General features: G+C 39.0%; 1 protein-coding gene across 4 annotated transcripts in view; it reads left to right on the top strand.

Moving 5' to 3' along the window:
* The window catches only part of LOC126282150 (phosphomevalonate kinase), a 50,711-nt gene extending 42,785 nt beyond the window's left edge, over nt 1–7,926 (top strand). For 2 of the 4 annotated variants that reach the window (XM_049981659.1, XM_049981662.1), the window contains exon 4: nt 7,412–7,926. In XM_049981659.1, the coding sequence (XP_049837616.1) occupies nt 7,412–7,563 (152 nt within the window). In that variant the 3' untranslated portion in view covers nt 7,564–7,926. Of the gene's footprint in view, nt 1–2,003; nt 2,184–7,020; nt 7,254–7,411 lie in introns of those variants that run through there. The other 2 variants (XR_007551338.1, XM_049981661.1) reach the window with 2 other exon arrangements.
* Nucleotides 7,927–15,350: the final 7,424 nt, after the last annotated feature.

Below are 15,350 nucleotides of genomic sequence, written 5' to 3'. Positions count from 1 at the left end.
CACAGGTGCCGTGTTCATACTTCAAACAAAACTGGGCTTACAACAGTAGTTCCACATTGGTCTTATGTATATTTTGCTACAGTGACTTGATTAAAAAAAAATTGAGGGATAACAGTACATTAAATAATATTGCATAAGTCAAACAATAAAATGATATTACATAATGTTTGAATTTTTTACAGAGCAGTCTCATTCACAATGAAAATAGATGTGTAAATACAACAATACATATTATATTTTAGTGAATTGTTCATAAAAATAGAATATAAATTCTTCCTATCATGTTTCCTAAGTTTAATAAAAATGTACTTCATTTCAGTAAAACAGCCTTTTCAAAAGTAAGCATGCCAGACAGGATAATGGTTTGTAATTACACAGTTACACTTGCATATTGATTGGATTTTGTTCTTTGTCTTTTTGTATTACATTACTTTTAAATTATGTATCATCAATAACAATTATAACTAAATTTTACTGATTTTAATACTTTCCAATTACGTCTGATTGAAATGTATTATCAACAATGGTGGTACTAGAATTTTAGTAATATTAAGAGAATAGAATATTTTTAAACATTCCTACCTGTTACAGTGTCTACTTGAGGTAGAAAGAATACATTGTGTTCCTTTATTTCATGATCACAGTTCCCAAAGTATAGTATTACTGGTATTGCCCATATTTGGCTTTGCGTAGGAGTGTTGTTGACATGATACCAGCTTTTCAGTTGTACGAGTGAGAAACTGCTGGTAACAAACTTAAAAGAAGCAGTAAAGTCCTAGCGGTTACGTTTCAGTGTAGTACTTAAGTTTCAGGACAAGCCTTTCTCTTAATGCACAAGGCTTTTGACCGTGTGAATCACGAAATTCTTCTAGATAAGCTGAAGTATTGTGATATGAAATGGACAATGCACAAATGGTTCAGTTCATCTTTAACTGGAAGAAGGTTGAAATTAGCAGTACAGATAGTCTTCAAAAATTGGCAGAGTCCTCTAACTGGAGAGGTATCCCACATGGTTCAGTCTTGGGTCCCTTATTGTTCTAAATATATATGAATGACTTGTCATTCTGTATTCATGAAGATGCAGTCTAGTTCTATTTGCCGATGATACAAGTATAGTAATCACACCCAACAAACAAGAATTAGCTGAGGAAATTGTAAATAACCTCTTTCAGAAAATTATTACATGGTTCTCTGCAAATCGACTCTCGCTAAATTTTGAAAAAACACAGTACATACAGTTCTATATGGTAAATGGCACACCACCATTGATAAATATAGACTTTGGACAGAAGTATGTTACTAAGGCAGGATATTCAAAATTTCTGGGTGTGTGCACTGATGGGAAATTTAAGTGGAAGGAACATGTTGATGGTCTGCTGAAATGTTTAGGTTTAGCTACTTATGCTATTAGTGTTATAGCAAATTTTGGTGGTAAACATATTAGTAAGTTGGCCTCCTATGCCCATTTTCATTCATTGCTTTCATATGGCATCGTATTAAGAGAAAAAGTATTCATTGCACAAAAACATGTAATCAGAATAATAGCTGGAGCCCACTCAAGATCGCCCTGCAGATATTTCTTTAAGTAACTTTTGATATTCATGACATCTTCACGATACATATATTAAATTTATTATTAATACTCTATCACAGTTCAAAAATAATAGCAAAGTGCTAGTAACATTACAATAAAGGACACTCTTCACTGTTCTGGATGAAACCTGCCTGTGGCACAGAAAGAGGTGAATTATGCTGCCACGTCATTTGTCAAATAGCATTAAAAGTCTGACAGATAGCCAACCAGCTTTTAAAAACAAATTAAAAGAATTGTTGAATGACAACTCCTACTCAATAGATAAATTTTTAGATATGATGTAGTAACTGATAAAAAAGTGTAAAGAAAACTTACCATATGTTAAACTGACACATTCCACATCATTACAAAATGTCATATTCATGATCTGTGGTACAAGTATTAATGCAATGTAACATTATTCTTGTAGCGTCTCCTAATGCAATACTTTGCACATTTCTGTGGTGCTAGTTCCCACCTGCAGAGTTCTGTGAAACTGATGTCTGGGGGTAAAAGCCAGATGGTGTGTGTGGTGAAACAAGTGCCGAGGTCACGAATGCCATGTTGTAGAGCATGCTCTGCAACAGGATGTGTATTGAAATGCAGTGAGGTGCTGTTGTTTACACTTCCATTACTATCCACTACTCTGTAATCTAAGTAATTTTCGATTGTGTAATATGCATTACTTATGAAGAATGTTCTAGCTATCTTTTTGAACAGATGTAGTTTAGTAATCTTTTTCGTTTCCATTGATAATTTATTTTACAATTTATCCCCGATATAATATGCTGTTTCGAGGGTTTTCTTTTTTTTTCTTTTTTTTATTTTTTTTCCCTCTCTCTCTCTCTCTCTCTCTCTCTCTCTCTCTCTCTCTCTCTCTCTCTCTCTCTCAGTAAACATAATCCCGAACTGGCTCTTGTTCCATGATTGTGTATAAAACTGTTAGTGCAGTATTTAGTAATATTTTCCCTGATATGAACCACAAAATGGTTCAAATGACTCTGAGCACTATGGGACTTAACTTCTAAGGTCATCAGTCCCCTAGAACTTAGAACTACTTAAACGTAACTAACCTAAGGACATCACACACATCGTCTAAGGTCCGGCCAATATGGTCACAAACCCAGGAGAGGCGCTTCAAGAGCAAAGCAGGTTTCGAACCTGCGACCGTAGCAGTCGTGTGGTTCCACACTGTAGCGCCTAGAACTGTTTGGCCACTCTGGCCTGCTATGAACCACAAATTGGTACATGTTCTCACTTGATGCAGTAAGGATGCCCAACTTTTTAAATAGCTCTTTAGAGTGAGTCAGATTGTTACTTCACTTATTATTCTTATGGCCCTTTTCTGTAGATGAAAACTGAGGCCATGTAGCTTCCTTTGATCGCCAGAAAAGAATCCCATAGAGAAGACTTGAGTGTATGCAGGCATAGTATGTCACCACAATACAGTGGTTGTTACAAACTGATGCTAACACGCTAAGACCATAACATCTGCTGACATTCCCTTTGTATGTTTATATATCTTTGTATGTTCATTCCATGTTAGCTGACAATCAATGTTCATTCCTAAAAACTTCGTGTTTTGCTACACAATATATAGATATTTCATCTTTGCTTAAAGTGACAGAGTTTCTTCCCTTCTTTATGGTGAAGTACATACTGTTTGCTTTGTATATGTTCAACACTGATTTATTACATACTGCCCAATAATAAACATACTTGAGGATTTCATTTGCTCTCTGTAATACAAGATCTGATGTTTTATGAGTGGCTATGATGCTGGTGCCATTGACAAAGAGAAATTTTGGTCCATGTCTTACCTTACCTGGAAAGTCATTTATACGGGGTGTTACAAAAAGGTATGGACAAACTTTCAGGAAACATTCCTCACACACAAAGAAAGAAAATATGTTATGTGGACATGTGTCGGGAAATGCTTACTTTCCATGTTAGAGCTCATTTTATTACTTCTCTTCAAATCACATTAATCATGGAATGGAAACACACTGCAACAGAACGTACCAGCATGACTTTAAACACTTTGTTACAGGAAATGTTCAAAATCTCCTCCGTTAGCAAGGATACATGCATCCACCCTCCGTCGCATGGAATCCCTGATGCGCTGATGCAGCCCTGGAGAATGGCATATTGTATCACAGCCATCCACAAAACGAGCATGAAGAGTCTCTATATTTGGTACTGGCGTTGCATAGACAACAGCTTTCAAATGCCCCCATAAATGAAAGTCAAGAGGGTTGAGGTCAGGAGAGCGTGGAGGTCATGGAATTGGTCCGCCTCTACCAATCCATCGGTCACCGAATCTGTTGTTGAGAAGCGTACAAACACTTCGACTGAAATGTACAGGAGCTCCATCATGCATGAACCACATGTTGTGTCGTACTTGTAAAGGCACATGTTCTAGCAGCACAGGTAAAGAATCCCATATGAAATCATGATAACGTGCTCCATTGAGCGTATATGGAAGAACATGGGGCCCAATCAAGACATCACCAACAATGCCTGCCCAAACGTTCATAGATAATCTGTGTTGATGACGTGATTGCACAACTGCATGCAGATTCTCGTCAGCCCACACATGTTGAATGTGAAAATTTACAATTTAATCACGTTGGAATGAAGGCTCATCCGTAAAGAGAACATTTGCACTGAAATGAGGATTGACACATTGTTGGATGAACCATTCCCAGTCGCGAGTTATAGGCTGGAATGTTCCGTGCTCCCTAAGACGTCGATCAGTTGCTTCGAACGTCTTCCTGTCGGGACATCTTCGTTCTGGAAATCTGTCTCGATACAAACGTACCACGCCACGGCTATTGCCCCGTGCTAATCCATACATCACATGGACATCTGCCAACTCCGCATTTGTAAACATTGCACTGACTGCAAAACCACGTTCGTGATGAACACTAACCTGTTGATGCTACGTACTGATGTGTTTGATGCTAGTACTGTCGAGCAATAAGTCGCATGTGAACACAAGCACCGAAGTCAACATTACCTTCCTTCAATTAGGCCAACTGGCGGTGAATCGAGGAAGTTCAGTACGTACTGACGAAACTAAAATGAGCTCTGACATGGATATTAAGCATTTCCAGACACATGTCCACATAACATCTTTTCTTTGTTTGTGTGTGGGGAATGTTTCCTGAAAGTTTGGCCATACCCTTTTGTAACACCCTGTATACACTGAGGTGACAAAAGTCATGGGATACCTCCAGATATAGTGTGAGACCACCATTTGCCCAGCGTAGTGCAGCAACGTGACCTGGCATGGACTCAACAAGTTGTTGGAAATCCCCAGCAGAGATATTGAGCCATCCTGCCTCTATAGTTGTCCATAATTGTGAAAATGTTGCCAGTGTAGGAATTTGTGCACGAACTGACCTCTCAATAATGTCCATAAATGTACAATGGGATTCTTGTTGGGTGATCTGGGTGGTGAAATCATTCACTCGAATTGTCTAAAATGTTCTTCAAACCAATCATGAACAGTTGTGCCCCAGTGACATGGTGCGTTGTTATCCATAAAAATTCCATTGTTGTTTGGGAAAATGAAGTCCATGAATAGCTTCAAATGATCTCCAAGTAGTCTAATATAACCACTTCCAGTCAATGACTGGTTCAGTTGGATCCATTGGAGGATCCATCCATTCCATGTAAACACGGCCCACACCATTATGGAGCTACCACCAGCTTGCACAGTGCCTTGTTGACAATTTGGATCCCTGGCTCATGGGGTCTGCACTACACTCAAACCCTACCATCAGCTTTTACCAACACATTTGAACAGGCCACAGTCTTCCAGTTGTCTAAGGTCCGGCCAGTATGGTCACAAGCCCAGGAGAGGCGCTGCAAGAGCAAAGGCACTCACATCGGTTGTCTGCTGCCATAGTTCATTAATGCCAAATTTCACTGCACTGTCTTAACAGATATATTCATAGTATGTCTCAAATTGATTTCTGCATTTATTTATTCAATGTTGCTTGTCCATTAGCACTTACAACTCTACACAAATGCTGCTGCTCTCAGTTGTTAAATGATTGTTGTCATCCTCTGTGTTGTCCGTGGTGAGAGCTAATGCTTGAAATTTGGTATTCTCAGCACACTCTTGACACTGTGGATCTAGGAATATGGAATTTCCTAACAGTTTCCAAAATGGAATATCCAGTGCTGACTCCAGCTACACAATGCAAAAACAAAATTTAAAATATCTACTGAAACACCAGAGAAAATGCACATAACAACTCTTACAAGAGGCATCTCATATATGCAGACTGAAGCGACAAATAAAATTGTGTACCAAGGCCAGGAATCGAACCCAGGTCTCCTGCTCACTATGCAGATGTGCTAACACTGCGTCACCCTGGCACACTGGTTGTGCACTACTGAAAGGAGCAGGAGACGCAAGTTCAAATCTTGATTCTGTAGAAATTTTCATTCTTCGCTTCAGTCTGCATATGTACACCATAGATGTTTGAGACTTGAAAAGGCCTCTGGAACCATGTAATTTCATTTGTCTAACAATTGTTTTACTAAAAATTTATCATCAGACAAGTGAATTATGTCCACCATTTGCACCCTGTTTTCCAGGTAAGACTGAAAGCAGACATTTGCATTCCTCTTATACATAGTGCCTATGGCTTGCTCAATAATATTTCATGGACAACAGTGTCAGAAGTCATGAACAAGTCTAAGAAAATGCCTGTAACACAATCATCCCTATCAGGAGCTTCAAGTAACACTTTTGTGAACTCTGCAATGACCAATATTGTACCCCTCCCATTTCGGGAATCAAATTTTGCTTCATTGAAGAGGCTGTATTTACTCATGTACCTTAGTAATCTCTCTTTGATGATTGCTTAAGTTACTTTTGAGAATGAAGGCTGCAGTGAAATTGGCCTGTTGTTTTCTGTACTTTCCATGTTACCTTACTTCAGTAAGGGCACCACTCATGCGTGCATTTGGTACTCTGGGAAAACACCTAAATTAAGGGACTCATTCATTGTGTTAATTGATGGTGCTTGTATGCTGTCTACAAGTACACATGCCTTTGGAACAGAGACGGGAGCCTTATCTATGCCTGCTGACTCCTAACTTTTTTTATCATTGTACTGTCTTCCTCATTTGAGGGAAACAAATCATTGTGATGTGTAAATCATTGTGGGTGCTACATGTGTTTTGAGAAGATGTTGCTGCAGTTTCTCTGAAATACCAGAGAAATAATCACGTACAAAACTTGCTAATTCTTGAGGGCTTGCTATTATTCTACATCCATCTTTGATTTGTATGTTGTTATACATGGCTACCTTTTCCAGTTTCTTGTTTTAGAACATACAACAATTTGCTTTTATTTTCTGTAATATATATTATTTTGTCATTGAATTTAAACTGTAAGTTATTGTTATTTTGTTTTTTATTTATTTTAGTGTTTACTCCTTATCTTCTGTTTATAACTCTATGCGCCATTAGACAAAAACATCTAGTTTTTGCTTATATAAAAGAGTGATTGTTAGCATACAAAAGAGGCAGGCAACTAGTTCCCTCCAGTGGAATAATAAATGGCACATGGACTCAATTGAATAACTAATAATTGCGCTATCTTTCAAGCTTTTGTCCTATTTAGATAGTGAAGTTACCATTTTTCAGAGTACCGGTGCAGGTGAGTGGTCGTTGTTCTCACTTTATATGTACAATGTGAAAGTTCTGTTGTTGTAAAATTCCCATGACATTGAAGATTGAAATCATTTAATATTACAGATTTTATCCCATTATCCATGCAGATTCACTATAAGTGATGTGCTTCATTTCATGTGACAGGTATTGATGATGCTGAATCTGAGTGTGGCCTTGATTCCATTACTGATTGGAACTGGACAATTTCCAATAATGGTGTAGGCACAGAAGAAATAGAAGCTATTTTACAGAACATTGTGCAGTGGGTGAACTCTGCAACTACAGTGACTCGATGACAACCTTCTGGTGCAGATTATAGAATAAGTGTTCAGCCATTCATCTTGTCTTTTGCCTAAAACCTCCTTCAGTCCAGTGTATCAGATGATTCATTAGAGCTTGTTGGGCATAAAATGATGTAGTGTGATCATTGTTAAAGATACTTGCTGTAAATTCATTTGATGCATCAGCGGTAGCATTGTGCAGGTATAAGATTGCGGTACATTTGAAATTTTAGGTTTTTTAGGCGGACATTCAATAAATTCTTGGTAGTATTTATGCAAGGCACTGGAAAAACATTGTTTGTAATAAAAGGTGTAGTGTTAAAAATGTACTGTTTGAACTTTACAAATAAGATTTTAATAAAATGTTTCAAAATTTTTTTTTGTGATTTTGATGTTTTCGGTTGTCAAATAGTCCGTCCTATCATAATTAGAACATTCTGAATGTTATTTTATGTGGAAGACAGTTGGTTGTTCTAGTTTTGAGCGCCAAGACACAAAGTAATACGCTATTAGTGAAGCTGTATTATCAGAATGGGGAATGTGCTAGTTCAGCATTACAATCCTATCGCCATAGGAAGGGGATTCGAATGGGTAAAGGTCCGTTGACAAATGCAGCTGTGGCGAGAATTATTTCAAAGTTTGAAGCCACGGGTTGTTTAGACGGTAGCCCCCATAGTGGCTGACTGAGCACAAGGCGTAATGCTGCTGAGACAGTTCAGGAAGAAATGGAGACTGTAGCGGGTTCGTCTATGCACGGGGAAGTCAGCGCTCATCAAGTCGCACATCACACCGGCATTCCATACACCACTGTTTTGTTGGCACTGAGGCGTACCCTCAGATGCTATCCGTACAAAATCCATCGGCATCATGAGATGTTACCTGGCGATTTAGTGAAGTGGAGGGCATTTGCTGTGTGGGCATTTCAAAAGATGGCGGAAGATGACGATTAGTTGAGTAACGTGTTGTGGACCAACGAAGCTCATTTCACGTTCCAAGGGTCTGTCAACGCCCACAACTGCAGAATTTTGGCTACCGAAAATCCTAAAACAGTTGCGGAAAGTCCATTGCATGACGAGAAAGTCAGGCTATGGGTTGGATTTACCACATCTATCGTTATAGGGCCTTTTTTCTTCGAACAAATGCGTGATTCTGGTTTTGTAACTGCTACTGTGACGGGTGAGAGGTACGCCGATATGTTACAGAATCGCATCGTCCTGAGCCTGGCTGATAAAACACCTGCTGGAACGTACGATGTTTATGCAGGATGGCACTCCACCCCATATTGCTAGACGTGTGAAAGATCTCTTGCACGCGTTGTTTGGTGGTGACCGTGTGCTCAGCCGCCACTTTTGTCGTGCTTGGCCTCCCATGTCCCCAGACCTCAGTCCGTGCGATTATTGGCATTGGGTTTACCTGAAGTCGCAAGTGTATTGTGATCGACCGACATCTCAAGGGATGCTGAAAGACAACATCCGACGCCAATGCCTCACCATAACTCCGGACATGCTTTACAGTGCTGTTCACAACATTATTCCTCAATTACAGCTATTGTTGAGGAATGATGGCGGACATATTGGGCATTTCCTGTAAAGAACTTCACCTTTGCTTTGTCTTACTTTGTTATGCTAATTATTCCTATTCTTATCAGATGAAGTACCATCTGTCAGAAATTTTTTGAACTTTCGTAATTTTTTTGTTCTAATAAAACCCCATGTCATTCCAAGCATGTGTTTCAATTTGTACCTCTGTATCTACATTATTCTGTGATTTATTCAGTTTTCAGATTTATACTGACTTTCTGATCACCCGTACATACATAATTTTTGTGTATTGTTGGCTGCAACAGGCAGAAACATTCTTTGTTGGTGCTGCATATTTTAGGGATTTTGAAAAATTCAAGCTGCTATGTTCTACTTTGGCATGCCATTGTGGACGTTGGCACAGAGACTAATTAATGAAAAATCTGTGCAATTTGCACATTTATTTATATATAAAAGCCAACTTCTGAATTTACTTTTGTATGAGACAGCGTGTACAAGATCTGTGTGCCGATTTGAAATACATATTTTACTGTTCGCATCAGTTCTGCATAATCTTCCACTGATTGTATCAAAACACATTTGAATTGTGATGTGTTGTGAAAATTCTAACATTCGCAAGTGTCGCAAAAAACTCTTAATGTTATCGTCAGTTGTAGGCTTTAACTTATTTGTGCTCTTTTAAAATTGTTGAGCACACTAGGTCTAACATTGTTGCAAACAATCATTCTGTAATTTCATTGTGTAATTACGTGAGAAGCAGGGTATTTTTGAGAGTTTTGAATGCTTACAAATCATTGTTTTAAAGTGTTATTACTTGATTTTTTTTAAAAAAAAATATGATTGTTTCACATATAGTACCTCAAAGCTAGTTTTAGTTACTAAATAAAGCTGTATCGTGAGAAAATATGCTGTTTCGTAAATGTAACTGTGTTCTTTAGACTCAATAACAGGCCACATCTAACTGAACAAAATACAGGTTATATTTATTTTCTGTGAAGATTGAGTTACTCCAGTGTTCCTTTGACCAATAAGCAGGGAAGAACTGTTACACACTACTAAGTCACTAAAAAAAAAAAAAAAAATGTTCAGCTCGAGTTGATAATATGCCAGACTATATCATAAAAATATCGGCAGAATGTACACACACATCCCTGTTAGACATCTGCAATTATCCACTATCAAGTGGTATCTTCCTGCAGCACTTAAAAACTGGAAAAGTTACAAAACAGTCCTTAGTAGCAGATGGTCAACTATAGATCTGCGTCGTCAAGCTTTTTAAAAAGCATTGAAAAATTAGTTCTGTCACAGTCAACCAACTTTTTTAACAACAGGATGTCAACATGGCTTCAGGCCACAGCACAGTACTGAAACAGCCACTTTCACACTTGCAAATCGTATTTTATATGCAGGGGATGATCGCAGAAATGATTTAACCAAGGCCTTTGATCTAAGTGATCATGAAATTATTCTGAGAAAGTTAGTGTGTTCTAGTGTAAGAGATCTTCCAAGCAAGTGACTGAAATCCTACTTAGAAAATCGCTCTCAGATAAGAGAGGTCAAACATAAAAAAAAAGAAAATCCAGGCTTATCACTGGAAACCTTCCACATTAAACCTTGGTCTACCACAAGTCTCAGTTTTATGTCCCTCTCTCTTCTTAGCTTTCATAAATGACTTGCCCCTACGTGTTCAACACTCTGAACCAGTCCTATTTGCAGGCGATACCAGTATACACTCCTGGAAATGGAAAAAAGAACACATTGACACCGGTGTGTCAGACCCACCATACTTGCTCCGGACACTGCGAGAGGGCTGTACAAGCAATGATCACACACACGGCACAGCGGACACACCAGGAACCGTGGTGTTGGCCGTCGAATGGCGCTAGCTGCGCAGCATTTGTGCACCGCCGCCGTCAGTGTCAGCCAGTTTGCCGTGGCATACGGAGCTCCATCGCAGTCTTTAGCACTGGCAGCATGCCGCGACAGCGTGGATGTGAGCCGTATGTGCAGTTGACGGACTTTGAGCGAGGGCGTATAGTGGGCATGCGGGAGGCCGGGTGGACATACCGCCGAATTGCTCAACACGTGGGGCGTGAGGTCTCCACAGTACATAGATGTTGTCTTCAGTGGTCGGCGGAAGATGCACGTGCCCGTCGACCTGGGACCGGACCGCAGCGACGCACGGATGCACGCCAAGACCGTAGGATCCTACGCAGTGCCATAGGGGATTGCATCGCCACTTCCCAGCAAATTAGGGACACTGTTGCTCCTGGGGTATCGGCGAGGACCATTCGCAACTGTCTCCATGAAGCGAGGCTGCGGTCCCGCACACCGTTAGACCATCTTCCGCTCACGCCCCAACATCGTGCAGCCCGCCCCCAGTGTTGTCGCGACAGGCGTGAATGGAGGGACGAATGCAGACGTGTCGTCTTCAGCGATGAGAGTCGCTTCTGCCTTGGTGCCAGTGATGGTCGTATGCGTGTTTGGCGCCATGCAGGTGAGCGCCACAATCAGGACAGCATACGACCGAGGCACACAGGGCCAACACCCGGCATCATGGTGTGGGGAGCGATCTACACTGGCCGTACACCTCTGGTGATCGTCGAAGGGACACTGAATAGTGCACGGTACATCCAAACCGTCATCGAACCCATCGTTCTACCATTCCTAGACTGGCAAGGGAACTTGCTGTTCCAACAGGACAATGTATCCCGTGCCACCCAACGTGCTCTAGAAGGTGTAAGTCAACTACCCTGGCCAGCAAGATCTCCGGATCTGTCCGCCATTGAGCATGTTTGGGACTGGATGAAGCGTCGTCTCACGCGGTCTGCACGTCCAGCACAAACGCTGGTCCAACTGAGGCGCCAGGTGGAAATGGCATGGCAAGCTGTTCCACAGGACTACATCCAGCATCTCTACGATCGTCTCCATGGGAGAATAGCAGCCTGCATTGCTGCGAAAGGTGGATATACACTGTACTAGTGCCGACATTGTGCATGCTCTGTTGCCTGTGGTTCTGTCAGTATGATCATGTGATGTATCTGACCCCAGGAATGTGTCAATAAAGTTTCCCCTTCCTGGGACAATGAATTCACGGTGTTCTTATTTCAATTTCCAGGAGTGTATTTGTTGAAGGTGGAAATGAAATGGCCCGTAATCTGTATGCCAAAGACGCAAATGGAAAAGATTACAGAGAAGTTTGTGAGGAATGAGCTAGTGGTAAACCCTCAAAAAACAGTCGCCACACACTTCCATACGCCGCAAAATAAAAATCATTATGAGGATAATGAAAAATGCAAAAAGCTGAAAATCGTGTAAACCGTTCTTGAAAGTACTTAGGATCCTAGTCCTACCATGTTTCTATATATTTGAGGTTGTCATGTATGTAAATAAGGAGCATACTAAAAAAGGAAAATGTATTTATAGAAAATAAAACTGTGCTTGAATACCCTACAAAGTAAAATAATGATGAACATAGCAATCATTGGTATAACACCCTGTACAAGAAAGATGTATATCACTCATGATCACAGCTGTGTAAGAGGGTGGCAAGTTACTTCAAGACCATTAACAAACCATATCTTTAAAAAATCTGTAACTTTATATTCTCTGGAAAACTAATTTTACTCAGTATCACAGTACCTTGGAAACTGAATTTTAAATATACTGCACAGCTGATGCCAAGAATCTGTCTCCTGGTAAATATGTACATACAAGTACTGAAAAATGACAGTGCAAAAGAGCCAAGTTGCATGAGGTATATTGAACTACATTGTATTATATGTTAAACATATAACACTTAACAAAATAAAATTATGTAAAAGGCATATTTTAAGAATTTTCTCTCTTGTAAAATATGCTTACATGAATATCATACAAATGATTCTAGCAAATAATAATACTAAATATAACAATGTTTTAATTAATGAACTTTCGTCCAACCTCCATGATGTATGTCCTCAAAGAAATCAGGATGTAAAATAAATAAAAAAAGTAATGGATTTTTCCAGATTGTGGAACACAGAAGAAACATAAAACAAAACAGTAACACAGCACAGTAAAAATACAATATTATTCCAGCAGATACATAAATTTTAGCTTTATCCACAAAAGTTCTTCTTTCAAGTCTCTTGTATCTTAAACATTCTAAAAATTCTGCTACTGAATATAAGGAATAGCAATCATCTAGTATCAATTCCCTTAGGATTTTACGAAAGTATGTGAATGATAATATGAGTTTTATCTTATGTGGAAGACTATTCTAAATTTGTATACCACTGTTTATTGTGGAAGTGATGTAGGCTGGAAGTGGGAGGATTGACAACTTTTGAAAGAGGGTTTGCAAGAATCTGTTTGTTCAGCATGTTGCATTGCTTTTACAGTTCTTTTCTGGATTAGGAAAATAAGTGAACTAGGTGTTGTATTAACCCAGAATTTAATTTCATACAGTAGCATGCTATGGAAGTGAGCAAAGTAGGCAATTTGGAAAGTGCTAAAAATTGCTTTAATGGAGATTAATCATAGACTATAATATATGTTTTTGGCGTTTCATTTGTTTTGTTTTTATGTGTATGCCATTTGAAGTTATTTTGAAGCCATATGCCTGAAAGCTTTGTTTCCAGAGAAGATGAAAGTTGGTTGGAGTTTATTGTCACTGGTGTTGCATGCATCACCTTTTAAACAGAAATTTAGGAGTGTTTACCAATAGTTAATTCCCCTCAAACCATCTGTTTAGCTGTGCTGTAGTTTTATTTAAAGCTACTTGTAACCGACTTGGGGTGTTCCCTGTAATAAGGATGCTTATGTCATCTGCAAAAAAATGTATTTGTTTGTGACTCAGTGTTTAGGTTCAAATTCTTTATATACGGGAGAAAGAGGATTGGTCCAAGACTGGATCCCTGAGGGCCTCCCTCTTTTTCTTCGAATTTGTGCATCTGAGAAACATATCCTAGTATTTTTCTTTAGTTCATGTTTTGTTTGTATTTTCTGCTTTCTGTCCTTCAAGTACAATGTGAACCATTTTACTGCAGTACCTCTAATGTCATATACTTGGCATTTGTCCAGCAGTATGTTGTGGCCCAGTGTGTCAAAGGCTTAACCCAAGTGGCACTTTATTTTTTGCCCATTGTTTGTGGAGCATTGTGCACAAAATCGTAGATAGCACGATATATTTTTCCTGAATCCATGCGAATTATCAGTGACCATTTTGTTCTTCTCTACAAATTTCAGTAACCTATTACACGGTACTTTTTCTATGATTTTACTAAAACCTGATAATAAGGAAAGTGGTCTATAGTTTTCTACATTTGATTTGTCTCCTTTTTATGAATAGGGACCACTTTAGCAATTTTTGAACAGTCTGGAAATGTGCCCATCAGAAAAGATGAATTGACTATATCTGCAAGAGGCAGTGAAGTGTTGGTGGTACAATGCTTTATGACACAATCGGGAACACTGTCATTTCCTGATGACATTTTCTTAAGAGTTGATGCAGCACATATGGTTTCATATGGAGTTGTTCCACAAACATAGTTGAATGAGGAACATAAGGGCACTTTGTTTTTCTTTTTCTTTCCAGTATATGTTTTGCCACTATTAAATTATTTGTGATATCTGCGTAGTAACACCTAAAAAGATTTCGGTTGTGTTTGGGATCAGTTACACCCTTGTCCTCATGGTTCAGAGTGATATTTTCCATTTTAAGGAACACTTTATTTGCTTCCTTTTTATTAACTTCCATTCTGTTTCGATTTTATTTGCTGACGCTGTTACGAACTTATCATTGGCTTCTTTTGTACCTGACACATCACTCTTTGTAGGTGTGAATGTATTTCTGAAGGTAGCTATTCAGAAGTGGGGTATGTTATTTTTTCTCCTTTATCAGAGTAATTCTCTTTTCCTTGCTGTTGATATTTTCGTACCTATTATTATCCATCTCTTCGCTTTCCGAGTTGTGCCTTATATTACTTGTGTTTGGAGAGGGAATGCAATTTCAAGGTAATCACTGAAGATGCTAGAGAATTTCTCAAACGAGTTACACAGTAAAAACATGGCTAGAAATCATAAAGTGAATAAATTTTTCTGAATCTGATTAATCTATGTCAGACAGCAAAGAAGATGGCGTTGATTTCTTGCTGTGAAGTATGTAAGTACCAGTTACTGCTACTTTATCTGCTAATTTATCTTCATCAGAAAATTCAGAGGCTTCAGCTTTCAGGAATTCTGTTAATTCCATGTTATTGTCAAGTCATATGTATATGA

Source organism: Schistocerca gregaria, chromosome 7 (assembly GCF_023897955.1).
Source record: "Schistocerca gregaria isolate iqSchGreg1 chromosome 7, iqSchGreg1.2, whole genome shotgun sequence".
In the NCBI taxonomy this organism is placed as follows: domain Eukaryota; kingdom Metazoa; phylum Arthropoda; class Insecta; order Orthoptera; family Acrididae; genus Schistocerca; species Schistocerca gregaria.
This window is presented reverse-complemented; position numbering and strand designations above follow the sequence as displayed.